A 27039-nucleotide genomic window follows, 5' to 3' on the forward strand; every position below is an offset into this window, starting at 1 on the left:
TGGCTGAGAAAAAGGAAAATGAGGACAATTACTGAAGCAACTGTCCTAAAATCATTTTTATTTTTAGTGTTTAGCTGCTGAGAATCACGGTGTAGTTGATGGACCAGGAATGAAAGTTCAGGAGTACCACATAATGTCTTCCTGCTATCAAAGGCTGCTGCAGATTTTTCACGGGCTTTTTGCTTGGTAAGTATGTGGGAAGTGTGGAGAGAAATGATTATATACTTGCTTTTACTTAACAGTCACCAAGGCACTGAAATGTAGAAAAGAAAGAAAAGTTTCAAAAACCTTATGTAAATATGGTTCTTTAATTTTGTGGGAGTGTTCTTGTCTGTATTATTTTGTTTGATCTTATACCCTCTGAGTCCTTTGGAGTCACTATTGTTAACCATTTTACAAATTAGGTGACTTGCTGATGAGCTAACATATAACAGATCTGGCCATCTGATCCTCAGTCCAGTTTCCTTTAGCATGCTTTAATTCTAGATTGTTTGGTGACGAGCTGAACACAGTGTGAGGTGGACTATTCCGTGATACCTTCATGGAAACAGTGGGACTCGGAACCCCAGAAGGGTACATGGCCTTTAGAGAGATGAAGGAGGTGGAAGGGACAGCATGGACAAAAGTAGAACTAAGGGAGGTGTGCCCCTTAAATACTTTGGTTCATAAGGGACAGACCTTGGGCCCTCTGTTCTCATTATACAAGATTTCTGGTCAATCTTACCCAAGCTTAAATTTAGCCAAAATTTATTTTCTGAGCTATAGGCATTTATATCCAACTGCCTACTCAACACCTCCTTAGATGTGTCATTGACACCTCAGACTCCACATCCAAAATGGAATGTGTCATCCCTAGCACGCTCCTTCAGCTTTGTCTGGCTTAGTACATGGTACCACCAGTTGCCTGAACCAGAAACCAGGAGTTATTCTTTGTCCCTCCCTCTGCTCTCCACCGTCTTTTTCCCACATCTGATTGCCAAATTTTATTTTCTGTTATAAATAACATCTAGATAGCCATCTGTCCCTGTTTCTCCACTGCTTCCAGACTCCCATTATCTCTCAACCTGGACTGGGCTAGGTTCACACTTGGCATCTCTCAGTCCATTCTTCACATGGCAGTAAGAGTGATCTTCCTAACATAAACCCAATTTGATCCTATCCCAATTTGGATTTCTGATTGCTCTTAGATTGTTCTTGAGTTAAAACTCTCTTACCTAGCCTCTAGGTCTTCTTCTGACTCCTGCTATTCCATTTATTATGTTATACTCTGCCTCCAGCCTCGCTGAGTTAATTGCAGCACCCCATATAGCTTTTATGTGGGAGGCTTTGCACATGTTCATTCTCCTGCCAGGACCCCCACTCTTCTTGATCCCCAACTTTTTCTGACTCATCACATCTCTTGAGATCTGGACTTAAGCATCCATGCTGCCTCTCTAACCCCCAGTTCTCTTCTAACACTCTGGTATCCGTTCGTGATAAAACTTAATCTCATTTTATTATAATTACTTGTTCATCAGTTTTTCCTGCTAGACTCTGAGCTCCATGAAGGCAGATGTCTGTCATTTTAATATCCTCAGTACTTAAAAGCAGTGCCTGACAAAAAATTTGAACAATTTATCAAGGAGACTTATGGATGGCACGTGTGAAAGGGGCCTGACATTGTGGCTTATGCCTGTAATCCCAACACTTTGGGAGGCCCAAGTGGGTGGATAACTTGAGCTTAGGAGTTCGAGACCAGCCTGGGCAGCACGGCAAAACCCTATCTTTACAAAAAATACAAAAATTATCTGGGCATGGTGGCATGCATCTGTAGTCCCAGTTACTCAGGAGGCTGAGGTGACAGGATGGCATGAGCCTGTGAGGCAGAGGTTGCAGTGAGCCAAGATTGCAACACTGCACTCTAATCTGGGCAACAGAACCAGACCTTGTCTCAAAAAAAAAAAAAAAAAAAATCTGGGCACAGTGGCCCAACAAAGTTAACACAGAAAATAAACCATCTCTAAAAATTATAAAAACAATAATTAGAATAAATACATGAAGGATGTTTATTTATTACTTCTTAAGGAAATGCAAATTAAAAGCACAATGAGATAGCACAACACACTCACTAGCATAGCTACATTAAAAAGACTTAGCATGCCAAGTGTTGGTGAGAATGTGGAGCAACTGGAGCTCTCACATGGTTCTAGGGGGACTTTACAATGGTACATCCATATTGGAAAATAGTTTGGTAGTTTCTTAAAAAGCTAGACATGCACCTACCATGTGACTCAGCCATTCTGTCTTTAGGTATTTAACCAAGGGAAATGAAAGCATATGTCCACCAGGGTCTGGTACAGGAATATTTTTAGCAATTTAGCCTGTGGTTTTACATAGTATATTCTAAACTTGTTTCCCATGCTTGTGTGTGTGTGTGTGATGGAGTCTCACTCTATCACCCAGGCTGGAGTGCAGTGGCACGATCTCGGCTCACTGTAACCTCTGCCGCCCAGGTTCAAGTGATTCTCCTGCTTCAGCCTCCCGAATAGCTGAGAATACAGGCGACTGCTACCATGCCCAGCTAATTTTTGTATTTTTAGTAGAGACGGGGTTTCACTATCTTGGCCACGCTGATCTTGAACTCCTGACCTCGTGATCTACCCTCCCAAAGTGCTGGGATTACAGGTGTAAGCCACCACAACCGGCTTTTTTTTTTTTTTTTCCCTGAGACAGGGTCTTGCTCTGTTGCCCAGGCTGGAGTGCAGTGACACAATCGGAGCTCACTGCAACCTCTGCTTTCCAGGCTTATAAATCCTCCCACCTCAGCCTCTCAAGCAGTTGGGACTGCAGGCACGTACCACCATGCCCAGCTAATTTTTCCTTTTTTTTGTTTTTGTTTTTCTTTGGTAGAGACAGGGTTTCGCCATGTTGCCCCAGGCTGGTCTCGAACCCCTGAGCTCAAGTGATCCACTTGCCTCAGCCTCCCAAAGTGCTGGCATTAGAGGCGTGAGCCGCCATACCTGGCCCAAATTCAACATTTTAAATACATGAAGTTTGCTGTACATCAATTATATCTCATTGAAGCTATGGTAGACATAAAACCTGACACCTAATAGGCCCTCAGAATACATTTGTTGAAAAGAAGAATTACTATCACTGGTGATCGGGAAAATGCTTCTAGAGAAGATCTAGGAAGTCAGATTGTGCTGGGCGTCAAAAGTCAGGCAGAATAATGTAAATGTTGTCCAGGGAAGCCATTTTGGAGTTTTATGATCACAGCCATGATACAATGAAAGCAGTGGTTTAGGAAAACCCTTCTGGCAGCAGAGTGCAGGACAGATTGAAAAGGGATGCAAAAAGAACACTCAAAATATGTCACTATGATCTACACATGTATTGATAGGGGCCTGGCCAAAATGATGGTCTGGGCTTGGAAAGGAAGGGACAATATGAAAGGTAATCCAAAGATAGAAATGTCAAGACTTGACTGGTTAATGTAGGAGAATGGGTAAGTACCACTATGGGCTGGACACTGATTTAGCAGTTTGACAAAATTATTCCTATATTTTTGAAGAAGACTACATATCTCTAAAATGCAGGGAATGAAGGAGAGCTTTTTGCCCTTGAAAATAAACCTATGGCCCAGGCGTGGTGGCTCACACCTGTGATAAGAAAGAAGAAAAGAAACCTATGAAGACTTCAGGAAAGATTGCTTTGGATATATTTCAATTTCTACTCTGATACTTAGAGCTGTGATTGAATTTGGTACTTCAGTACTTTCCATTTCAATTCTTTTTTTTTTTTTTTTTTTTTGAGATGGAGTCTCACTCTGTCACCAGGCTAGAATGCAGTGGCACAATCTCGGCTCACTGCAACCTCCACCTCCCTGGTTCCAGCGATTCTCCTGCCTCAGCCTCCCGAGTAGCTGGGACTACGGGCGCCCGCCACCACGCCCAGCTAATTTTTGTATTTTCAGTAGAGACGGGGTTTCACCATGTTGTCCAAGATGGTCTCCATGTGTTGACCTCGTGATTCACCTGCCTCGGCCTCCCAAAGTGCTGGAATTACAGGCATGAGCCACCACGCCTGACCTCTCAATTCTTTTTTCAAACTGTTAAACTATTGATGGTATAGACTGGAGGCCAGGATCCTTAAATATTATCCAAGTAGTTTTCCAGAAACTAAGCTAACCCCTCTTACCTTGACTTCCTTAGGAGTGGATTTTCTCAACCTGAAAATCAGAATTTACTGTATTCAGCCCTCCATGTCCTTAGTAGCCGACTGAAACAGGGAGAACTCAGCCAACCTTTGGAGGAACTGCTCAGGTGAGTCAGACTACATAGCCAAGATTGTTGTCCCAAGAAACTCCTAGGAACAGGATTGGCAACTTTCTTGAAAATAACCTGGGTGTCTTTCAGTAGTTGTAAAGGAAATTATTTTCAGCTACTCTCCTCATATATGAGCGTTCTCATCTATGTATTCTGATAAATCCTGAAGTGTTAGAAGCCTTGAATAATCATGCTAAATCTTCATGAATGTATCAGCCCATAAACTCAGCCTTTTCAAGTAATAATGATGAAAACATTGACCATCTGTAATCAACTCTTGATTATCCAGGGACCTACTGTCTCCCAGTTGGGTTGGGTAATTAGGCAGCAGCTAGTTATCACTGATAACTTGTTTCTTTCCCCTTGTCTTTTAGGAAGACCTTACATGGCTGAGGGGTAGGCAGTGGACAAGGGAGGTGAGATGATCTCAGGGGCATGGCTTTTCGGCCCCCTCCCCCTTCAGTCAGATTTGACTTGGTCTTTCTCTCACTTCCCTTGATAACCTAGACCATCACTGGGTCAGCAGTCAGTGCTTATCATCCCTATCTATAGGTCAGGACCTTATTTCTTCTTTTATTTATTTTTATTTTATTTTTTTTGAGAGAGAGTCCTACTTTGTCACCCTGGCTGGAGTGATCTCGGCTCACTGCAACCTCTGCCTTCTGGGCTCAAGTGATTGTCCTGCCTCAGCCTTCCAAGTAGCTGGGATTACATGCGCATGCCGCCACACCCTGCTAATTTTTGTATTTTTGTAGAGATATTTTCACCATGTGGCCAGGCTGGTCTCTAATTCCTGAGCTCAGGTGATCTGCCTGTCTCAGCCTACCAAAGTGCTAGGATTACAGGCATGAGCCACCATGGCTGGCCTGTGAACCCAGATTTTAAAAATTATTTTCAGTGTATTGCCTAAGACTTTAAAAGAGCAGATAATTTATCTAGGGTTGTACATATTAGCGTGGTGCTTGGGTTTCTCAGCATACATGACCCCTTCAAGGCCAACATTCCATCCATGGGGCTGTCTTCTGCCCTGGCTTTTTCCATACAGAGGTATGGTTTTCTACCAAGATGCTTGAAGAGGGTTGTTACTAAAGCACCTGAAATTAAGGAGGATTCTGATTAGGCCATCAAACACTTAAAGGGACTTGGGCACGTCATGTGGATTTAAATATATCTGTAATACATAGGATATTATTGCATTTGTTTGTTTTTCTTGTCTTCTTACAGCCAGAGCTTCCATTACTTGCAGAATTTCCATCAAAGCATTCCCAGTTTCCAGTGTGCTCTTTATCTCATCAGACTTTTGATGGTTATTTTGGAGAAATCGACAGCTTCTACTCAGAACAAAGAAAAAATTGGTGATGGGCCCCAGATCCTTTTTTTTTTTTTTTTAAATGAATAGGGCTAATATCTCACACTTGTAAACTTGGGGCTTCCCAGGACATTTTTACATGTAAATCCCCACATAACCTCAGACAGGCCCTCTTGCTATACCAAGAAGGTCATTTACCCAGAACAACCTGACTGATTTCTGCTAAAATTGCTTAGTCTGAGTTTGGTTAGACAAGCTGAGTAGATAGTTTTCTCTTTGGCTTAAGTTTAATCATGTTCTTCCTTTTCAAAAAAAAAAAAAAAAAATTATCTGAGACATTTGACAAAACTACACAAACCATGAGGTTAATAAAGTAGGAGATAAAGGAGAAGTCAGGGTCAAGTGTAAAAGAAATACTAGCCTCTTCCCTGGCCTTTTTCTTTTCTTTTTCTTTTCTTTTTTTTTTTTTTTTTTTTTTTTTTTTGAGATGGAGTCTAGCTCTGTCGCCCAGGTAGGAGTACAATGGTGCGATCTTGGCTCACTACAACCCCCCACCTCTGAGGTTCGAGCGATTCTCCTGCCTCAGCCTTTCAGGTAGCTGGGATTACAGGCATGCACCACCATGCCTGGCCAATTTTTGTATTTTTAGTAGAGACAGGGTTTCACCATGTTGGTCGGGCTGGTCGCAAACTCCTGACCTCGTGATCCGCCTGCCTCGGCCTCCCAAAGTGCTGGGATTACGGGCGTGAGCCACTGTGCCCAGCCCTGGCTTCTTTCTTTAACTGTCTTTTATTATAGCTGTTAGAATGCAGCTCATCCTAGTTTGCAGCACATCAGAAAGAAAGATAAAAATGCAAAACAAACCTTTATTTTTCCCTGTTGATTAAAAGGGGAAGGTTTGGTCTGAATCTTGGAGGTGACCACTGCTATTGGCCAGCTCAGGAGGAACAAGATTGGCCTTCCCACTGCCCAGCAGCATTCCTTTTCTCTGTGTGTCTGTATTTATGTTCATGTTTGCATGTTTGTGTGTTTCAGGATGGGGTTGGGGTGGGACATGTTGAGCCTTAGACAAATGAGTTTATGTCTGGCAAAAGGGCCAGTGGTTCAGGAACATGACAGCTTTTTGTAAGTTGCCTGTTAGACCGGGAACATCTTAGTAAATGTAAACTAATAATCCTTTTGATCGATATCCTCAAAAGCCTGAAAAGCAAGAATGAGGTCAAGTTCCCATATGTAAGATTCCTTTGTCTTCTTTTCTAACAGCTTCCCTTGCCAGACAATTCCTCTGTCGGGTGTGGCCAAGTGGGGATAAAGAGAAAAGCAGCATCTCTAATGACCAGCTCCATGCTTTGCTCTGGTGAGATATTTGGTTTCTTCCAATGAGCCAAATAGCCATTTTCTATTTTGCTACTGTTTTTTGTCAGAGACTGGACAAATGACCTTTTTAGTGGGAATTTGAAAACAATGAAGTAGGTTAAAAATGAACACAATTTGGAACATGTGGATCTTAAGATCCTCTGGTTCTGTTTTATGCTGTCAGCTAACTGCTTATTGTTAATTCAGATCATAGAGGAATTAGAGAAATCTGCAGTTGTATTCTACTTTGTTAATCAGTGGGTCAAATATTTGACTCTCAATGCAGTATCTACCTGGAGCACACAGATAGCATTCTGAAGGCCATAGAGGAGATTGCTGGTGTTGGTGTCCCAGAACTGATCAACTCTCCTAAAGATGTGTCTTCCTCCACATTCCCTACACTGACCAGGTAAGGGAGTTCTTTCCTCCAGTTTTTCCCTTAAGATAGAATCATCATCAGGCTGGGTGCGGTGACTCACCCCTGTAATGCCAGCACTTTGGGAGGCTGAGGCAAGTGGATTACCTTGAGGTCAGGAGTTTGAGACCCACCTGACCAACGTAGTAAAACTCCGTCCCTACTAAAAATACAAAAATTAGCTGGGCGTGGTGGCACATGCCTGTAATCCCAGCTACTTAAGAGGCTGAGGCAGGAGAACCGCTTGAACCTGGGAGGCAGAGGTTACAGTGAGCCGGGATTACGCCACTGCACTCCAGCCTGAACAGAAAGAGTGAAACTCCATCTCAAAAAAAAAAGAATCATAATCACACTGTCCACTGTATGTAGCTTCCACACAACTGCTTTGCTCCTCCTCATCTAATTCTGATATAGACAGTAGATATAAGCATGCATTCAATAAAGAGAGTTTGCTATGCATTCCTTTCAAGGGCTCTCAGCTAATACATTTGAGAGGACCCTGGTGGTTTTTGTTTTGTATTGTTTTGTTTTTGAGAAAACTTGCCACCCAGGCTGGAATGCAGTGGCGCAATCTCAGTTCACTGCAACCTCTGCCTCCTGGGTTCCAGCGATTCTCCTACCCCAGCCTTTCAAGTAAGTGGGATTACAGTCACCCACCACCACACCCGGCTAATTTTTGTATTTTTAGTAGAGATTGAGTTAGGCCGGGTGCGGTGGCTCAAGCCTGTAATCCCAGCACTTTGGGAGGCCGAGACGGGCGGATCACGAGGTCAGAAGATCGAGACCATCCTGGCTAACACGGTGAAACCCCGTCTCTACTAAAAAATACAAAAAACTAGCCGGGCGAGGTGGCGGGCGCCTGTAGTCCCAGCTACTCGGGAGGCTGAGGCAGGAGAATGGCGTAAACCCAGGAGGGGGAGCTTGCAGTGAGCTGAGATCCGGCCACTGCACTCCAGCCTGGGCTACAGAGGAAGACTCCATCTCGAAAAAAAAAAGAGATTGAGTTTCACCATGTTGGCCAGGCTAGTCTTGAACCCGACCTCAGGTGATCTGCCTGCCTTGGCCTCCCAAATTGCTGGGATTACAGGCATGAGCCATTGTGCCCAGCTGAGATATTTTAGCCATCTTGAGAACAGGGTGCTCACATGTATGTCTCACTTAATGGGTTTGTGTCTCAGAATATCAATAGTTATCTTAACATTTGTAGTCTTTTCAGTTTATAAAGCACTTTTACTTTATCTCGTTTGATCCTTTTGATAATTCTGTGAGGTTGGTATCATTGCCCCTATTTTACTGTTGAGGAAAATGAGAGCTAGGGAAATTCTCAAGCTTACACGTGCAATAAAATAAACATAGAACTAGGACTCAAACTCAGATCTTCTCACTGTTACTTCACTACTTTTTCCATACTACCATACCACGTCCTTTCATAAAGTTAATTCCATTGTTTGACAGGCACTCTTCTTGGACCTATTACTGAGTCCCTATTACTGAGTCCTTTCCACTCCCCCATCCTCTTACTAAGGACCCTAGTGAAAGGACATTTAGAGAGGTAGGGAAGGAAGATACTTTTGGTTCCTGATTCTTCCTAAGTAGTTCTAAGCAGTGCATCATGGCGTAGGCATGCATGCTTTTCTTGTCTTCTAGGCACACTTTTGTTGTTTTCTTCCGTGTGATGATGGCTGAACTAGAGAAGACAGTGAAAAAAATTGAGCCTGGCACAGCAGCAGACTCGCAGCAGGTGAGTAAGATATAGTCACTTCAAGAAGTGGACTTTGGATTACTTGGAAGTTGCTGATTCTTTTTTTTTTTTTTTCCTTTCCCTGAGACAGAGTCTTGCTTGCTCTGTTGCCCAGACTGGAGTGCAGTGGCATGATCTCGGCTCACTGCAACCTTGCCTCCTGGGTTCAGGCAATTATTCTGCCTCAGACTCCTGAGTAGTTGGGATTATAGGCATGTGCCACCACACCCGGCTAATTTTTGTATTTTTTTAGTAGAGACAGGGTTTCACCATGTTGGCCAGACTAGTCTCAAACTCCTAACCTCATGATCCACCCACCGCGGCCTCCCAAAATGCTGGGATTACAGACATGCACCAGTGCACCCGTTGGAAGTTGCTGATTCTATTTCTTGGGTCCAAGTTTTCTCCTAAGCTGTTTTTTGTTTTGTTTTGTTTAGAGTTTCTGAGATTCAGGATTTTTTTCAAAGAGTTCCTAGTTTAATTTCCTTTCCCTCTAGTTAGAGATGAGGAATGGGCTCTGTTTTCCTTGGCTACTGCCCAGTTTGCCTCCTGTTAACTGACATGAGGTAAGCCAGTCTGTTTGAGATACTGTGGATCTTGGCAGCCTGCTAACCAGAACAGAGCTACACAAGTAAAGGGCTAGCATAGGGAAGCAGAGAAGCTACAGCCAATATATGTTTTTTCTTTTTCTTTTTGAGACAGGGTCTGAGTCTGACATCCAGGTTGGAGTACAGTGGTGCAAACTTGGCTCACTGCAACCTTTGCCTTCTGGGCTCAAATGATCCTCCCACCTCAGCGTCCTGAATAGCTGGGACCACAAGTGCACGCCACCATGCCCGGCTAATTTTTCTATTTTTAGTAGAGGCGGGGTTTTGTCATGTTGCTCAGGCCGGTCTTGAACTCTTAGGCTCAAGCAATCTTCCCGCCTCAGCCTCCCAAAGTGCTGGGATTATAGGCATGAACCACCGCAATTGGTCTGATGGCCAGTACATGTTGCAAAGGCTTTTACTTACTTGGGAATTGCTGAAGAGGAAACTCTTTAGAATGTCTGTCTCTATGAGGTGTTCTAATGTTACCACAACATGTGCAGGCCTCAGAACCATCTTGTGGATGCACTGGTTGCTACATCTCTTGGGAAGGATAATTGGCTTAAATATCTGTATAGCTAGTAATTCAAGAACTATATCTTAGTGGGAATATACTAAGGGAAGTATTTGGCTATGACTCAGAGGTGCCTATATATTTGGCTGCCCCAGATTCATGAAGAGAAGCTCCTCTACTGGAACATGGCTGTTCGAGACTTCAGTATCCTCATCAACTTGATAAAGGTGAGTATGGAGGCTCCTTGACCCATCTCACCAAATAACTGCAGAAACCAAGTGTCCTGGCTTCCAAAATGCACTCTCCTTGCTCCTCTTCCCACTCTTCCTTGGGGCCTGCTCTCCCTGAGTTGTCTTCTTCCTTTGTCCCCGTACCCATCCTAGATAACCCTTTTTCTCACTAGGCAGGTTTTTTTTTTTTTTTTTTTTTTTTTTTTTTTGCCTCTTCCTTTCTTCCTTCTACTTATGCCACAATACTATTTAATGACTCCTTCCATCTGTAATTTCTTCACTTTTTCACCTTGCCTTGGGTCCTGTGTGATCTGAGCACACATTCCCTCTTCTAACCCTGAATGCCCTCGTTCTCCTTTAAACACAATGTACTCTCACCCACTCCATCGTGGTTTTGCTCAGCTTGTTCCCCCAGCCTAGAATGTCCTTGTCTCTCCTTTCCACCTCTTTCATGTCTTTTATTTTTGTTTTTGTTTTGAGGCAGGATCTTACTCTGTTGTCCAGGCTGGAATGCAGTAGGGTGATCACAGCTCACTGCAGCCTCAATCTCCTAGACTCAAGAATCTTCCCACTTAAGCCTCTGGAGTAGCTGGGACTACAGGCACATGCCACCATGCCCAGCTAATGTTTCTATTTTTTATAGAAACAGGGTCTCATTCTGTTACCCAGGCTGGCCTCAAACTCCTGGACTCAAGTGATACACTAGCCTCCGCCTCCCAAAATGCTGGGATATCAGGCATGAGCCAGCATGCCCAGCCTCATCCAGTCTTTCTTAAGTCTTCAGATCAAGGTTTTGGACCTCTAATAATGCCATCTTCTCAACACTTCCAGTTGGAATCAGTTTATTTCTCTTTGCTCTTCTCTTCCTTTTCTTGAACTCCAGTTATGATAATCACTTTATTCTGCTTTGTAATATTAATTTAAATGTTGACATTCCTCTATTTTAGAATTCTCTACAGAACCCAAGGCTGTGTTTTGCACAGTGGGAAAGAGGCTGGAGTGCTCAAAGGAGCAGATCTCAGCCTTGGTTTCTTGTCTTTCACCTCTCCAGGTATTTGACAGTCATCCTGTTCTGCATGTATGTTTGAAGGTGAGAGATTTACTGGGCCCTGTTTCATATTCTTCCTGTGGGTCACTCTAGAGAGGACCTCAGCTAAGATAAATTGCTCAGTTTCTTGCCCACAAGCCAGAGTTTCCAGAATCTGTGCCAGTTTAGGGAAGGCAAGGGATACATTTTCCCACCCTAGTTGGATGATTGGAGAAGCCAGTGTTCCTATGAATTTGAAAACTTTTGGTAAGAATCTTAGTACTAGGAGGAATGGCTTCAGGGCAGTTGAGTTTAGGAGCAGTAGTTACCTTCCCTGCCATTCCTTACCAGGCAAAAGGGAGGAAGGAGTAGATGATTCTTCTTTAAAGTCTATGTGGTGGCCTTACAAATGTAGGATCTGATATCCTGAGAACTGCCAAACTTCTCTTTCATGGGAATAGCCTGTATTAGCCCTAGATTTGATGGGAAGTCCAGTCGAAATGTTATGGGGAGAATGCTACTTCCCCACTCCTGAAGTTTCCTTCCAAGTGGATGGTGCCCCATTCTTGTTATCTGCTGGTCACTCTATCTCTTTTTACTCCACCCTTGCGCAGTGTGGGAGCTGGGCCAGTTGGAAAGAGGAGTGATTTATCTGATTGGGAAATGTAGAAATTGGTCATATGCTTCCTCAGCTTTACCCAGTTTTTCCCTCTTGGGAGTAAGTTATCCTTAGATACAGCTCCCCTCTACTCCTCTATGCTCTCACTCCTGAGCAAGTTCCCTGTCCATCCACTGTATCTGTGGTAGGTAAGTCTGCCTAATTCTGGGGCTTAGTTAACAGGCCTATTTGATTTTTGTGTTAAGTTACATTCTCCAAATAAACCTTTTAGACCCTTCCCAATTTGTTTTTATATATATAAATAAGAAAATAAAACCCTTGGGGTGGATGAGGCTATTCTGCCTCAGAAAGGGACCGTTCAATGAGATACCTTAGCTAGAGATAACAGTGTGTATCTCTTCTTCAGTACGGACGTCTCTTTGTGGAAGCATTTCTGAAGCAATGTATGCCGCTCCTAGACTTCAGTTTTAGAAAACACCGGGTAAGAGCTAAGAGCAGAGAACAAAGATATGCACTGAAGAGTTGCTCAGAAGTTATGTCCATGGTGACTCCTGGGTGAGGCTGGGAGTGTTCTACCTGGGCTCCTCTGGTCCACTTCAGCTATAGCCAGAGATCCCCAAATAGGACTGAATATTCCAAAGTAGGCTAAACTCCTCAGACCCACTCTGGATCAAACCCACCTTTCTACTTCTTCTCCAGAGCCGACAGTGGTTTTACTTTTAGCTTGATTTTACTGTGCTACTGCACTCTCAGGTCCTCATGTATCAGTGTGTCATTTGCTTATTCCTTTATGCTTCTGTACGTATACTCAGAAATGATTTAAAAAAAAAAAAAAGTTCCTTTGTGTCATAAAACCCTTTGTGTGGTAATGAACATTCTTGACAGTTTTTTAGCCAATGGCACCCAGGGCTAGAGTGATGAAGTAAGGATAGAATCAGATTATTTCCTATACATACTTAGCAAGTTGAACAAACCACTCACCATATTTGGTTGGTCCCTCATAGCCCTGAAAGAGAAAAGGAAGGTGGTATTTTATCCTAATGTTGCAGATGGGAAAACTGAGACATCGTAACCTATGTAAAACTAAAATGCAGGTCTTATAACTCTCAGATTTATACAAGGGACAGAAATGGGAGAGTTGAGAATAAGAGGTAGCTGCTATTACTCCTATTTGAGAGGCAAATTAAGATGATTATCAGCATAGGCTGGAACCTGCAGAGTTTATCCTCTTTGAAGCTTTTGATTGCAAGGGCATATTGAATCTAAAATGAAATCAGGACATTTCATAGAGCATTTATAAACTTATTGGTTATAGGAAGATGTTCTGAGCTTACTGGAAACCTTCCAGTTGGACACAAGGCTGCTTCATCACCTGTGTGGGCATTCCAAGGTAAGAAGGGGAGCAGATCCTATCAGCAGCCTGCCTGTTGGCTTAATCTGCAGTTGCTATTGGGAGATCCATGGGCTACTGTCCTTCATTTATATCTGGGACTGTGTCTGTCCAAAGGCAGTTTATTCAGAGCAAATCCTTAGTTGCTGCTTGAGATTGGGCAGTCCTCTAGAAGGGAATCTCTGCATCTGAAATTTGATTCAAACTCCAAAGCTCTTTTTCCTCTAGAAACTTCTTGGGTGAGAGGAATAGAATGCTGGTATATGTTTACTTCTGCAAAGTCCTCTAGGCGACAGGACTGTGATGTAAGTAATGATCCTGCAAGAGACAGGAGGTAGCTGTAAAGCAGCCATCTGTAGAGGCTTTCATCTGTGCTACTTACTTTCAAGGAATGCATTTGTGTCTTATGAGAACATCTGAGCATTAAAGGATTTTTCCACTTGAAGCCTTCTTATAGTTAATGAGGTATTGTCACGTTTTGTCTGAATGAACATAGAACCCTAGAGTTCTGCAGTCACTGGCAAACCAAATGATACTTGAGTCCAGTTTCTGTTACTTACTTCCTCTTCTGGTTCTAAATGTATAAGGTCCTGAAGAGTGAATTTTTTTCTTTTTTTTTTTTTGAGATGGAGTCTCGCTTTGTAGTCCAGGCTGGAGTGCAGTGGTGCAATCTCTGCTCATTGCAAGTTCCGCTTCACGGCTGCACAGTGAATTTTTAAGGAATTATCTTAGCTAAACGGGGCTACTCTATTGTTTAATATCAGTAAAATATATATTCAAGAATATTTTAGGTAAATTCATTGATGATCGGCCAGTAAGAGGTTATGAAGAGGAACCAGAGGTGTTAGTGGTATGTCTTCTAGGCTTTGAATTATTTAGCTGCCATTATCTTTGGATTACTCTGCCAAGCTATTCCTGTTTGATGGAACATACTGTTGGTCCATATTGGCAGGGCTTGTATTCTTATTCAGTATTCAAAGGTTTCTATAAGAAATATGAAGGCATGATGATAAACTCACAAAAGATGGATGTTATTTATCTCCATTCAGATTCACCAGGACACGAGACTCACACAACATGTGCCTCTGCTCAAAAAGACCCTGGAACTGTTAGTTTGCAGAGTCAAAGCTATGCTCACCCTCAACAATTGTAGAGAGGCTTTCTGGCTGGGCAATCTAAAAAACCGGGACTTGCAGGTAAGCCTTGGATCCTGCTAGTGATAATTCCCCAACCTTATTCTTTGTGACAGCATCACATGGCACGTAAGGCAGGTCACCTAAGCCCTGGTCTCTCAGTAAGGCTACTTTTCTCTTAAGTCTGTGACTGTTGAACTCTTAAAGTTATGGTACATTGCTCATGGGCCCTAGTCACAGGCTATACCCCTCAGGCAGCAAGGCACCAAAACATGCCATTGATATAAACAATGCCTCAGACATAAAGGAGTCAGACCAGTACAAACCTCTCTCTACAGCCAGAGGGGCTCCTTTAAGCCCCACTGAGGATAGATTCATAATAACATTTTTGTATAGGGACAAACATTTCTGTTATTTAGTTATATTTTTTCCCCTAAGCCAATCTGTCTTATTCTGGAAATTACAAATTAATCTCTAATTTTAACTAATGAGCATTTATAAGGTTTTTTAATTGTCTGATTAGCTGAAATCTTGTGTTGTTTATAATACTACTTTGGAGTTACAACATTTTTCAGATAGGATAGTATAAGCCCTTATCTTTCATGCTTAAAATATCTGAGTCTTATAGTCAGTTACATATGAAATATATAAAATAGCACCACAGAAAATTAACTTCCTTTCTTCACATCAACCTTATGAGGCAGATACTGTTGTTTCTTTGTAAAAATTGAAGCTCAAAGAAGTAAAGTAATTTACCTAATGTCATTCAACAGTAAGTGAGTGGAGCCAGGGTTTGAGTCCAAACAGTCCTAAATCCAGACTTGATGTTCTTAAACACTTCAGTGTACTGTCCTTTAGCCTCTGCATGGCCTTTCGTAGTTGGTGTAATGGTGCTTATATACTTTAAGGTATTTGGGAAATTTTAGAACCATGTTCAGCATCAACTTAGAGTCACCAATACAATCTAGCCTTTTAAAATGTAGTGTGATGCTAGCATACCAAGATGAACCTTTTGTTACATTACTTATTGTATCAGAGCCACAGACATCTCAGAAACCTGGAGTTGAGTATCCCTCCTCTAGATGCTGAATCACAAGTTGGTATCCATGTTTGACTGTGTTTTGAATGGCCAGAATATCTTCCTTTGTATTGCCTGTAAACTCAACCTTCTCCCCTATTACCCTAAATGTGATCATTATAACCCACAATTTTCTTGGTCCATTCACATTTAGGGTGAAGAGATTAAGTCCCAAAATTCCCAGGAGAGCACAGCAGATGAGAGTGAGGATGACATGTCATCCCAGACCTCCAAGAGCAAAGCCACTGAGGTATCTCTGCAAAAGGCACCAGAGTCAGGCACTGATGGTTGCATTTTGTTAATTGTTCTGAGTTGGTGGAGCAGAACTTTGCCTACTTATGTTTATTGTCAAGTACTTCTATGCCCATTTCCATTCCCTCCATAACAGCTTCTGTGCTTATATAATTTTGTGGGACCCAGAAAAAACAACCACACAATCTTAGAATTGCTACTGAGTATCTCGAGTTGTGGCATTTTTTATAGAGTTGACAATTCTCTGCATTATAGCCTCTCATTTTCCATGAATTCATATCTGAAATCATTTTAGAAGGGAGAAGTCATCGAAGTATTTTCTGAGTGTTGAAAAGAATGAGTTAAACCATTTAAACACATTTGAAACATACGAAAATAGAAATGTGAAAGCATTTGGTGAAAACCAAAGCGCAGAGTCAGAAGCTGCCACCTTAGAGAACTGAAATAAAAATAGAAGTGCTTACTCTTTTTTGTGGTACAGATGCTTTTGAGAATTTGAAGAAAGCTAAATAAAAATGTATACATGGCTGGTGCAGTGGCTCATGCTTGTAATCCTAGCACTTTGTGAGGCCAAGGTAGGAGAATTGCTTGAGCCCAGGAGCTCAAGACCAACCTGCGCAACATAACAAGACCCTATCTCCACAAAAAAATGAAAAATAAGCCCGGGCGCGGTGGCTCACACCTGTAATCCCAGCACTTTGGGAGGCCAAGGTGGGCAGGTCACAAGGTCAGGAGTTCAAGACCAGCCTGGCCAACATAGTGAAACCCCATCTCTACTAAAAATACAAAAATTAGTTGGGTGTGGTGGCACGCGCTTGTAGTCTCAGCTGCTTGGGAGACTGAGGTAAGAGAATCACTTGAACCCGGGAGGCAGAGGTGGTGAGCTGAGATCACGCTACTGCATTCCAGCCTGGGCAACAGAGCGAGACTCCGTCTCAAAAAAAAAAAGGCGTACATTTATAAAATTTTGTCACAATTCAGGTAGGTTATAGACACCAAAAAGCTCAAATGTAAGAACCCTTGCTGTGGGGCCTCTGTCTGTAATGCAATTTGAGTCTGATCCAGAAAGATCATTTAGTATGAAAAATCTGGCCTGGTAGGGTGGCTCACACCTGTAATCGTGGCACTTTGTGAGGCTAAGGTGGGAGGACTGCTTAAGCCCAAAATTTCAAGTCCAGCCCGAGACCCCATCTTTACAAAAAAATTTTTTTTGAGCTAGCTAGGCATGGTGATGCATGCCTGTGCTCCCCGCTACTCAGGAGGCTGAGGTGGGAGGGTTGCTCAACCCCAGGAGGTGGAGGCTTCAGTGAGCCATCATCACACTCCAGCCTGGATGACAGAGCGAGACCCTGTCTCAAAATAAAAAAGTTCTTTTATTTACATGGTCCCCAGTTTTATTTGTATAATATACCCCTTCTACCTTTTTCTCAGAGAATTTGAGGCAGACAGTATCCTATTAGTTTGGTACTTTCCCCTAAGCAAATTTCTCATACTAGAATTGTAAGCCAGACAGAACAGAATTTTGTACTGGATTCCTTTGAGATACACCAGCACAGCACTTCTTTTTTTGAGACAGAGTCTCTCTCTGTCGCCCAGGCTGAAGTGCAGTGGTGCAATCTCGGCTCACTGCAGTCTGTCTCCCAGGTTCAAGCAATTCTTCTGCCTCAGCCTCCCAAGTAGCTGGGATTACAGGTGCCTGCCACCATGCCTGGCTAGTTTTTGTATATTTAGTAAAGACAGGGTTTCACCATGGTGACCAGGCTGGTCTTGAACTCCTGACCTCAGATGATCCACCCACCTCAGCCTCCCAAAGTGTTGGGATTACAGGCATGAGCCACCGTGCACTGTCATACCACCACTTGTAATAAATATTTCATTCTATATTGAATGCCCTCTTTGTTGCTATGTCATATACATGAAGTAGAGCTGGAGGACCATGGCTTGTTTAAAATTATGCAAATTGGGCTGGGTGCGATGGCTCAGGCCTGTAATCTCAGCCCTTTGGGAGGCTGAGGCAGGCAGATCACCTGAGGTCAGGAGTTTGAGACCAGCCTAGCCAACGTGGCGTAAACCCCGTCCCTACCAAAATGCAAAAATCAGCCGGGCGTGGTGGTGCATGCCTGTAATCCCAGCTACTTGGGAGGCTGAGGCAGGGGAATCGCTTGAACCCAGGAGGTGGAGGTTGCAGTGAGCTGAGATCACGCCACTGCATTCCAGCCTGGCAACAGAGCAAGACTCCTTTAAATAAATAAATAAATAAAAGTTTTAACAGTGACAATAGTACAGTTGTGTATCCTCTAGGAACTGTATTCCAGAGGTCACCCAGAGCAGTAACCTAAAATACTTATTTATTCTTTGTCCCTTAGGATGGTGAAGACGACGAAGTAAGTGCTGGAGAAAAGGAGCAAGACAGTGATGAGAGTTATGACGACTCTGATTAGACCCCAGACAGATTGTTGCCTGCTTCTGTGTCTCTGCCAGCCTCTGATCATTTTGTGTTTAGAGTTTGAAATCTGCTGTTTACCTTTCTTACTGGAAGGATCCTTTTTTTGTTTCTCTTTTTTTTTTTTTCTAAGACGGAGTCTCGCTGTGTTGCCCAGGCTGGAGTGCAGTGGCGTAATCTCTGCTCACTGCAACCTCCACTTCCTAGGTTTAAGCGATTCTCCTGCCTCAGCCTCCTGAGTAGCTGGGACTACAGGAACACGCCACCATGCCCGGCTAATTTTTGTATTTTTAGTAGACACAGGGTTTCACCATGTTGGCCAGATGGTCTCAATCTCCTGAACTCATGATCCACCTGCCTCAGCCTCCCAAAGTGCTGGGATTACAGGAATGAGCCACCACACCCGGCCATCTTTTGTTCTTAAAGTGGGGGCTTTATTAACTTATAGACATCATGGATTGTCTAACATCATCACAGTCCCTGGCTCAGGATTCTAATGTAGCATTATTTATTGGTTTGGATAAACCCAGCTGTGCTACACTGCAGAGTAAAATCTCTGAGTCATGATTCTGGACTTTGGGAGCTAGTTTTGAAACTCTGATTTATTCTAGAACTTAGGCTTGTACCAATTTTACAAATAAATTCTGTTCTAAGTTCTGCCTCAGCTGCCTCATTTATCTTTCTGGGTTTGCTTCATTATTCAAGGATTAGGTGGAATTGAATTGAGATTTGTGCAGAGAAATTATGGAGACTGGTGCTAACATAGTTCTGCCAATTAAAATCATGTCTCCTGGCCGGGTGCAGTGGCTCATGCCTGTAATCCCAGCACTTTGGGAGGCCGAGGCGGGTGGATCACTAGGTCAGGAGATTGAGACCATCCTGGCTAACATGGTGAAACCCCATCTCTACTAAAAATACAAAAAATTAGCCGGGCATGGTGGCGGGCGCCTGTAGTCCCAGCTACTTGGGAGGCTGAGGCAGGAGAATGGCATGAACCCGGGAGGCGGAACTTGCAGTGAGCCGAGATCGCACCACTGCACTCCAGCCTGGGAGACAGAGCAAGACTCCATCTCAAAAAAAAAAAAAAAAAAATCATGTCTCCTATTGTAAGAACCAATTTCATTTGAAATGCGATATATCTGGTCTTTCTGGAGGATTGACTTGATTTTGATCTTCCTTCCCTTTTTTTTTTTTTTTGCAACGGAATCTCACTCTGTCACCCAGGCAGGAGTGCAGTGGCATGATCTCAGCTCACTGCAACCTCCGCCTCCCAGGTTCAAGTGATTCTCCTGTCTCAGCCTCCTGCATAGATGGGACTGCAGGTGCGCACCACCACGCCTGGTTAATCTTTGTATTTTTTTAGCAGAGACAGGGTTTCACCATATTGGCCAGACTGGTCTTGAACTCCTGACCTCGTGATCCACCCGCCTTGGCCTCCCAAAGTGGTGTGATTATAGGCGTGAGTCACCATGCCCGTCAACTTAAACTTCTTGTCAATGCCCAAAGAAAGTCAAAAGGAATGTTTTGGCTGCTTTTTAAATTTTTTTTGATTGGTGTGATAGTATAAGACCAAAATAAAGACTGGGCGCATGGCTCACACGTGTAATCCTAGCACTTTGGGAGGCCGAAGAGGGTAGATCACGAGGTCAGGAGATCGAGACCATCCTGGCTAACACAGTGAAACCCTGTCTCTACTAAAAAATACAAAAAATTAGCCGGGCGTGGTGGTGGGCACCTGTAGTCCCAGCTACTCAGGAGGCTGAGTCAGGAGAATCGCTTGAACCTGGGAGGTGGAGCTTGCAGTGAGCCGACATCGTGCCACTGCACTCCAGCCTGGGCAACACAGCAAGACTCTGTCTCAAAAAAAAAAAAAAAGACCAAAATAAAATAAAATAAAAAAGCAGCATCAAACCCGTGTTAACTTTGTATATATAATGTTTATTTCCATATTCTGAGTTACCCCTAACCTAGTTATAAGAATGCTACAAAGGCCAGGTACGGTGGTTCACGCCTGTAATCCCAACACTTTTGGAGGCTGAGGCCAGGGGATTGCTTGAGCCCAGGAGTTTGAGACCAGCTTGGGCAACGTGGCGAAACGCCATCTCTACTAAAAAAAAAAAAAAAAAAAAAAAAAAAAATTAGTGGCTGTACGCGGTGACTCATGCCTGCAATCCCAGCACTTTGGGAGGCCAAAGCGGGCAGATCACCTGAGGTCAGGAGTTCAAGACCAGCCTGACCAGCCTGGAGAAACCCCATCTCTACTAAAAATACAAAAGTAGCTGGACATGATGGCACATGCCTGTAATCCCAGCTACTAGGGAGGCTGAGGCAGGAGAATCGCTTGAACCTGGGAGGCAGAGGTTGCGGTGAGCCGAGATCGTGCCATTGCACTCCAGCCTGGGCAACAAGAGCAAAACTCCATCTCAAAAAAAAAAAGCCAGATATGGTGGCCCGCACCTGTAGTCCAAGCTACTCAGGAGGCTGAGGCAGGAGGATCCCTTGAGCCTGGGAGTTTGAGGCTGCAGTGAGCCAAGACCATGCTATTGTAGTCCAGCTGGGATGACAGAAAAAAACAAAAAAATTGCTACAGAATTACTTGTAGTTTATTAGAAATAGAACATTAGGAGTACATTTCAGCTAAAATGGAAAATCATGAGTTCCATGTAGCCTACCAGAAAGCCTAGCTTCGTTCGGTGCTGCTACCAAGATCTTTCTTGCCAGGCTGTAAGTATTGTTTAATATCAGTATATTTCTACCCACTTTTGTACACTCCCGTGGTATTAGGGTGTGGTTAGGGTTTTTTTCTTATTTTCATTGTTTTGGTCGGAGGAGGTTTTAAACTAATGCTTGACCTATATATAGATTTTTGACATCCCCTGGTACATAGAAATCCGTATCTTTCTCCTCTACACACCTTTTTCCCCCAATTCGTTGTGATCTTAGGTGTTTATGTGAGTTCACACTAGGCTCATTGGTTTATATCATTTGTTTAATGGTTATCACATGTACATGTCAATGCTAGTTTGACTCTCAATGGTTCAACCTTGCAATGGGAATGTTCTTCCTTGTTCTCTATCATTGGTCCTTTTTTGGAGGGGAAGGGATGAAAGGGGCTCCTGAATCATCACTGCTTGAAACAAAAGCAAGATGGCTGGGGCAATGACACAGTTTCATTTACATGGACAGGTTTCTGTAACCTTCAGTTACATACCAAAGGGCACTGTGTGAAGAAATGGGGATCAAATGAGGACCCTTTACTTGGAGTGCTGCAAGGCAAAGGTGCACTTTTTGTAAGTTGCATACAGCAAGAGGATAGAGCGCAGCATCTGTTTACACATAGTCACTGTCATCTGAATCTGAGGCTCCTTCAGTCCAATGGGCCACTGGTGCTCCCTGCTAATGATCTTGCAAAAGGCTGACTTGTCTGAAACTCTGAAAGTCCCAGTCCATTTTGGTGGCTGAGCTGTGATAACCCTGCCAAAGACAGAATCTACTCCACTGAGGCGGATGGGCTGGGGCTTCCTGACCAGTCCTTTGTTGTTCATTGTTCGCAACTCTGATGTGTGACAGGGTAACTTGGGACTCACTCCAGATTCCAGGAATGGGCTGTCTAGGACTAGAGTGACCTCTTGAAAGCACAGCTGCACTTCAAGGTCAGATGGTGTGTGTGGGAAGCAGGGAGAGGCCCTGAAGGGGTGCTTGGAGGAAGGTATAGGTGTCGTGTGCCGCAGCCATTGGAAGCTCTCGTCCAGTGGGGTCCATGGTGACCAGAGCTGGTATCCTGCCATTGACAGTCCTAAAGGAGGGAAATCAGAGCATGGAATTTTCCTGACATGCTTTTCATGACGGTATGGATTTTCAAATTCCCATCTCTGTCTCACTATTGACATAAACTTATTCTATATTTCCCATGAATAGATTCCAACAGGTGTTAGGATATTAGTAATTCTTTTCTTTCTTTTTTTTTTTCTTTTTTGAGACAGTCTCGCTCTGTCACTCAGGCTGGAGTGCAGTGGAGCAATCTTGGCTCACTGTATTTTTAGTAGTGACAGAGTTTTCCCATGTTGGCCAGGCTGGTCTCCAACTCCTGACCTCAGGTGATCCACCTGCCTCGGCCTCCCAAAGTGCTGGGATTACAGGCGTGACTCACTGCGCCCAGCGTGGGTATTAGTAATTCTAATAAAGGGAAGTAGGGAATGATTACAAATAGTGATCTGGCAACTGCTATGTGTACTAAAACTTTATATTACACTTTTTCACAAGCCTTTGGAAGTAGGTCTTAACCCATTTTATAGATGAGGAAATGATTTGTCTGAAATGAAATGAATATAGGTCCACTGTTAGGACCTATGCTATGTTGTTAGCTGCTAATGACAGAATCTATATGTTCTGAGGTGACAGAAGCTGCTGAGAATTCATGATGAGACCTTATTGAGGTTAGAAGAAGCTCAGAAAAGTCATGTCTTAAAAATATTTATGGGCCGGGCGCGGTGGCTCAAGCCTGTAATCCCAGCACTTTGGGAGGCCGAGACGGGCGGATCACGAGGTCAGGAGATCAAGACCATCCTGGCTAACACAATGAAACCCCGTCTCTACTAAAAAATATAAAAAACTAGCCGGGCGTAGTGGCGGGTGCCTGTAGTCCCAGCTACTCGGGAGGCTGAGGCAGGAGAATGGCGTGAACCCGGGAGGCGGAGCTTGCAGTGAGCTGAGATCCGGCCACTGCGCTCCAGCCTGGGCCACAGCGAGACTCCGTCTCAAAAAAAAAAAAAAAAAAAAGAAATTTATGGCTGGACACAGTGGCTCATGCCTACAATCCCAGCACTTTGGAAGGCTGAGGCAGGCGGATCACTTGAGATCAGAGTTCCAGACTAGCCTGGCCAACATGGTGAAACCTTGTCTCTACTAAAAATACAAACATTAGCTGGGCGTGGTGGCATACGCCTGTAGTCCCAGCTACGTGGGGAGGCTGAGGCATGAAAATCGCTTTAACCCAGGAGGCAGAGGTTGCAGTGAGTCGATTGCACCACTGCACTCCAGCCTGGGCAAAAGAGCAAGACTCCATCTCAAAAAAAAAAAAAAAAATTGTGCGGTTCGCAGTGTATGAACTCTGTACTAGCAGCTTCAACATCATTTGGAAACTTGTAGTAATGCACATTTTTGGGCCCCACCTCAGACCAACAGAAACGAACTCCAAGTGGGGCCCAGCAATCTGCATTTATACAAGCTCTCTTGCATTGTCTATTTTGAGAATTTATTATGCTATTCCTTTCAAACAACTCTAACTTTCACTATTCGTCACTGAGATCATCTCCTGGCCCCAAAAGCCTCTGTATTTTCTCTGCACATGGGAGCAACTTGCAGACCCCTGGGTTATTTATATACCACCTCAGAGGAGCTACACCAGGCTGGGAGGAGAAAACATTTCCAAAGTCCAGTCAAAAAATTGTTAAAGATTTTGTTTTTCTAGGCATGGGTGTGTTTTTTAATTTGTTTTTCTGTTTGTTTTCCATCTGTGGAAGACCTACTGGTTCCATAGACCTTAATTTTCTTTTTCCTTTGAAGATTAAAAAGGGCTGTGAGGATATTGCTAACTCAAAATTTATGCAAGTAAAATTAGAATTTTCCATCATTCTCCTTCAACATTGCCAGTATACAAGAAGGTTTACTGAATTCAGAAGCTAATTCTTTTTTTAGCATGTACCTATTTTGTTAGTGGGCATAGTGGGTCCCTTTTCTTTCTAGCCAAGTGTATTTCCCTGCTCCTTCTTCTCCCACAGAAGATAGCAGCAGATCCCATCCTATCCAGTAATTGCCCCAGAAATACTGTGAAAATTTTGACATCTTCACCACTGTTTCTGAGATAGAAAAGTTGATTTTAAAAAAAGAACTGAGACGGGCGGATCACGAGGTCAGGAGATCGAGACTATCCTGGCTAATACGGTGAAACCCCATCTCTACTAAAAAATACAAAAAACTAGCCGGGCGATGAGGCGGGTGCCTGTAGTCCCAGCTACTCGGGAGGCTGAGACAGGAGAATGGCGTGAACCCGGGAGGCGGAGCTTGCAGTGAGCTGAGAGCCGGCCACTGCACTCCAGCCTGGGTGACAGAGCAAGACTCCGTCTCAAAAAAAATAAAAAATAAAAATAAAAAAAAATAAAAAAAGAACTGTTGGCCGGGCACGGTGGCTCAAGCCTGTAATCCCAGCACTTTGGGAGGCCGAGACGGGCGGATCACGAGGTCAGGAGATCGAGACCATCCTGGCTAACACAGTGAAACCCCGTCTCTACTAAAAAATACAAAAAACTAGCCGGGCGAGGTGGCAGGCGCCTGTAGTCCCAGCTACTCGGGAGGCTGAGGCAGGAGAATGGCCTAAACCCGGGAGGCAAGCTTGCAGTGAGCTGAGAGCCGGCCACTGCACTCCAGCCTGGGCGACAGAGCAAGACTCCGTCTCAAAAAAAAAATAAAAAAAATAAAAAATAAAAATAAATAAATAAATAAAGAACTGTTGGCCAAGCACAGTGGCTCACACCTGTAATCCCAGCACTTTGGGAGGCCGAGGCGGGTGGATCACTTGAGGTCAGGAGTTCAAGACCAGCCTGGCCAACAGGGTGAAACCCCGTCTCTACTAAAAATACAAAAATTAGCCAGGTGTGGTGGTGGGCGCCTGTAATCCCGGGTACTCATGAGGCTGACGCAGGAGAATCACTTCCAGTGAGCCAGATCAAGCCATTGAACTCCAGCTTGGGTGACAGAGGGAGACTCCATCTCAATTTAAAAAAAAAAAAAAGGTTGGTGACATTTCAGACCAGAAGACCTGCCCCTGACAATGGTTAATATGGGGGATTTGTTGATTTTCTCCAACTAGTATGTTTCTCATGATCTATGTAGGCTCTTTGCAAAATACTAAGTGTTCAAATATCTGGGCTGCCTTAGAATGAGAAAGGGACACCCAAGGGACAGTTATCTATTCCAAACACCCTGTGAAAGGCTTCTGGTGCTTGATATCTTGACCTTCAGAGCACATATCCAAGAGAGGGACTACCGTGGTACACCACCACAGCAAGGTGGGCAGAGAGTATGAATGCTGCCAAGCATATTTTTAATCCCATAATATGGGATTTTAAAAAGTATTTAATCTCAGGATCCTTTTCTTTTTCTTTTTCTTTTTCTTTTTTTGACATGGAGTCTGGCTCTGTTGCCCAGGCTGGAGTGCAGTGGCGCAATCTGGGCTCACTGCAAGCTCCGCCTCCCAGGTTCCCGCCATTCTCCTGCCTCAGCCTCCCAGTAGCTGGGACTACAGGCGCCTGCCACCACGCCCGGCTAATTTTTTTGTGTTTTTAGTAGAGACGGGTCTCACCGTATTAGTCAGAATGGTCTCGGCCGGGCGCGGTGGCTCAAGCCTGTAATCCCAGCACTTTGGGAGGCCAAGACGGGTGGATCACGAGGTCAGGAGATCGAGACCATCCTGGCTAACACGGTGAAACCCCATCTCTACTAAAAAATACAAAAAAAAACTAGCCGGGCGAGGTGGCGGGCGCCTGTAGTCCCAGCTACTCCGGAGGCTGAGGCAGGAGAATGGTGTAAACCTGGGGGATGGAGCTTGCAGTGAGCTGAGATCCGGCCACTGCACTCCAGCCCGGGCGACAGAGCGAGACTCCGTCTCAAAAAAAAAAAAAAGAATGGTCTCAATCTCCTGACCTCGTGATCCACCCGCCTCAGCCTTCCAAAGTGCTGGGATTACAGGCGTGAGCCACCAGACTCTGCCCCCAGGATCGTTTTCTTGCCACATCTTCTAAGAGGAAATAGAGGTAGAAGTAAAAGACTTTGTCAAATGTCCAGCTTAAGTCAGGGCGCCGTGGCTCAGGCCTGCAATCACAGCACTTTCGGAGGCCAAGGCGGGCCAATCACTTGAGGTCAGGAGTCAGCCTAAATATTCGGCAGAACCAACGTGGGATGAGAGGGCTTCTAAACCTAGGTCCCGGCACCACTTCGCACAAAGTTTAAAGATGGTTCATCCCATCCCCACCGCCCAGAAGTCACTGTCAACCACTCCAGAAGGGCTTGAACCTACGAAGTCTGCTCAAGCTGCTCAGTAGCTCCCAGATAGGGAACACCTGGTTCTCTTGGTCAAAAAGGTTTCCCCTTCACACCCCACTTCCCGTTTCAAGGATTTCCCCACCTGGGAAACGGGGCGTTAGCGCCAAAATGCAGCTGAGGTCGTGAACTGTAAACGGAGATGCGGAGGGTCTGGAGCTGCCAAGAGTGGAGAGGCTCCCACTCCAAGCCGGAAGAGAGGGCTTGGGCCTCCTGGGTCTCTATCCGGGGACAGGGACCAGAAGGTTCTGGCTGAGGAGGACGATGCGGTGGGAACCCGGGCCCCGTCCCACCATCCGGGCCCAGGGCTCACCTGCTGAACCCTGAGGGTCTCACGCTCCAAAGTGGCGGCCCCTGTTCGTGGCGCCTGGCAACCACCTTTGTGACCCAGGACTGCGAGGCAGCCCGAGCCGCGGCGGGGATGGGGCCTCGAGGCGCCCTGCTGGGAGGCGTAAGGGCCGCACTCCCCGCCCCCACCTCATTGGAATGCCTTGTCCAGGACTCGGCCTTCAGGAGGGCTGGTTCGAATCCTGTCCCCTCC

The 27039-nt window shown here is 44.5% G+C and overlaps 2 protein-coding genes and 1 long non-coding RNA gene across 14 annotated transcripts in view; 1 reads left to right on the top strand and 2 right to left on the bottom strand.

Moving 5' to 3' along the window:
• The window catches only part of FANCD2 (FA complementation group D2), a 97475-nt gene extending 78410 nt beyond the window's left edge, over positions 1-19065 (top strand). For 8 of the 11 annotated variants that reach the window (XM_033210635.1, XM_033210634.1, XM_033210632.1 and 5 more), the window contains 12 exons: positions 68-186; positions 4194-4304; positions 5532-5662; positions 6880-6973; positions 7259-7381; positions 9035-9128; positions 10385-10456; positions 11511-11549; positions 12512-12586; positions 13421-13495; positions 14545-14691; positions 15861-16481. In XM_033210635.1, the coding sequence (XP_033066526.1) occupies positions 68-186; positions 4194-4304; positions 5532-5662; positions 6880-6973; positions 7259-7381; positions 9035-9128; positions 10385-10456; positions 11511-11549; positions 12512-12586; positions 13421-13495; positions 14545-14691; positions 15861-16091 (1311 nt within the window). In that variant the 3' untranslated portion in view covers positions 16092-16481. Of the gene's footprint in view, positions 1-67; positions 187-4193; positions 4305-5531; positions 5663-6879; positions 6974-7258; positions 7382-9034; positions 9129-10384; positions 10457-11510; positions 11550-12511; positions 12587-13420; positions 13496-14544; positions 14692-15860; positions 16482-18324 lie in introns of those variants that run through there. The other 3 variants (XM_033210636.1, XM_033210637.1, XR_004437006.1) reach the window with 2 other exon arrangements.
• On the bottom strand, positions 164-12880 carry LOC117083237. The gene is made up of 3 exons (XR_004437010.1): positions 12786-12880; positions 12476-12593; positions 164-253 (listed from the first exon to the last, which is right to left on the bottom strand). It is a non-coding gene; the product is annotated as an uncharacterized LOC117083237 (long non-coding RNA).
• A 2307-nt stretch (positions 19066-21372) lies between the features above and the next one.
• Positions 21373-27013, bottom strand: FANCD2OS (FANCD2 opposite strand). Of its 2 annotated transcripts, none has more exons than XM_033210647.1 (2): positions 26812-27013; positions 21373-22197 (listed from the first exon to the last, which is right to left on the bottom strand). In XM_033210647.1, exon 2 carries the CDS (start codon positions 22187-22189, stop codon positions 21656-21658), a length of 534 nt encoding a protein of 177 aa, XP_033066538.1. In that variant the 5' UTR covers positions 22190-22197; positions 26812-27013; the 3' UTR covers positions 21373-21655. The 2 variants fall into 2 exon arrangements, with proteins under 2 accessions (XP_033066538.1, XP_033066537.1); XM_033210646.1 differs by having other exon boundaries at positions 26584-26823.
• Positions 27014-27039: the final 26 nt, after the last annotated feature.

This window comes from Trachypithecus francoisi, unplaced genomic scaffold, assembly GCF_009764315.1.
Source record: "Trachypithecus francoisi isolate TF-2019V2 unplaced genomic scaffold, Tfra_2.0 Lachesis_group0, whole genome shotgun sequence".
Classification (NCBI taxonomy): domain Eukaryota; kingdom Metazoa; phylum Chordata; class Mammalia; order Primates; family Cercopithecidae; genus Trachypithecus; species Trachypithecus francoisi.

What these genes read in the sequence shown, in the direction of transcription:
- FANCD2OS (XM_033210647.1), bottom strand. Translation starts at nt 22,189, where the DNA reads ATGGCAGGATACCAGCTCTGGTCACCATGGACCCCACTGGACGAGAGC.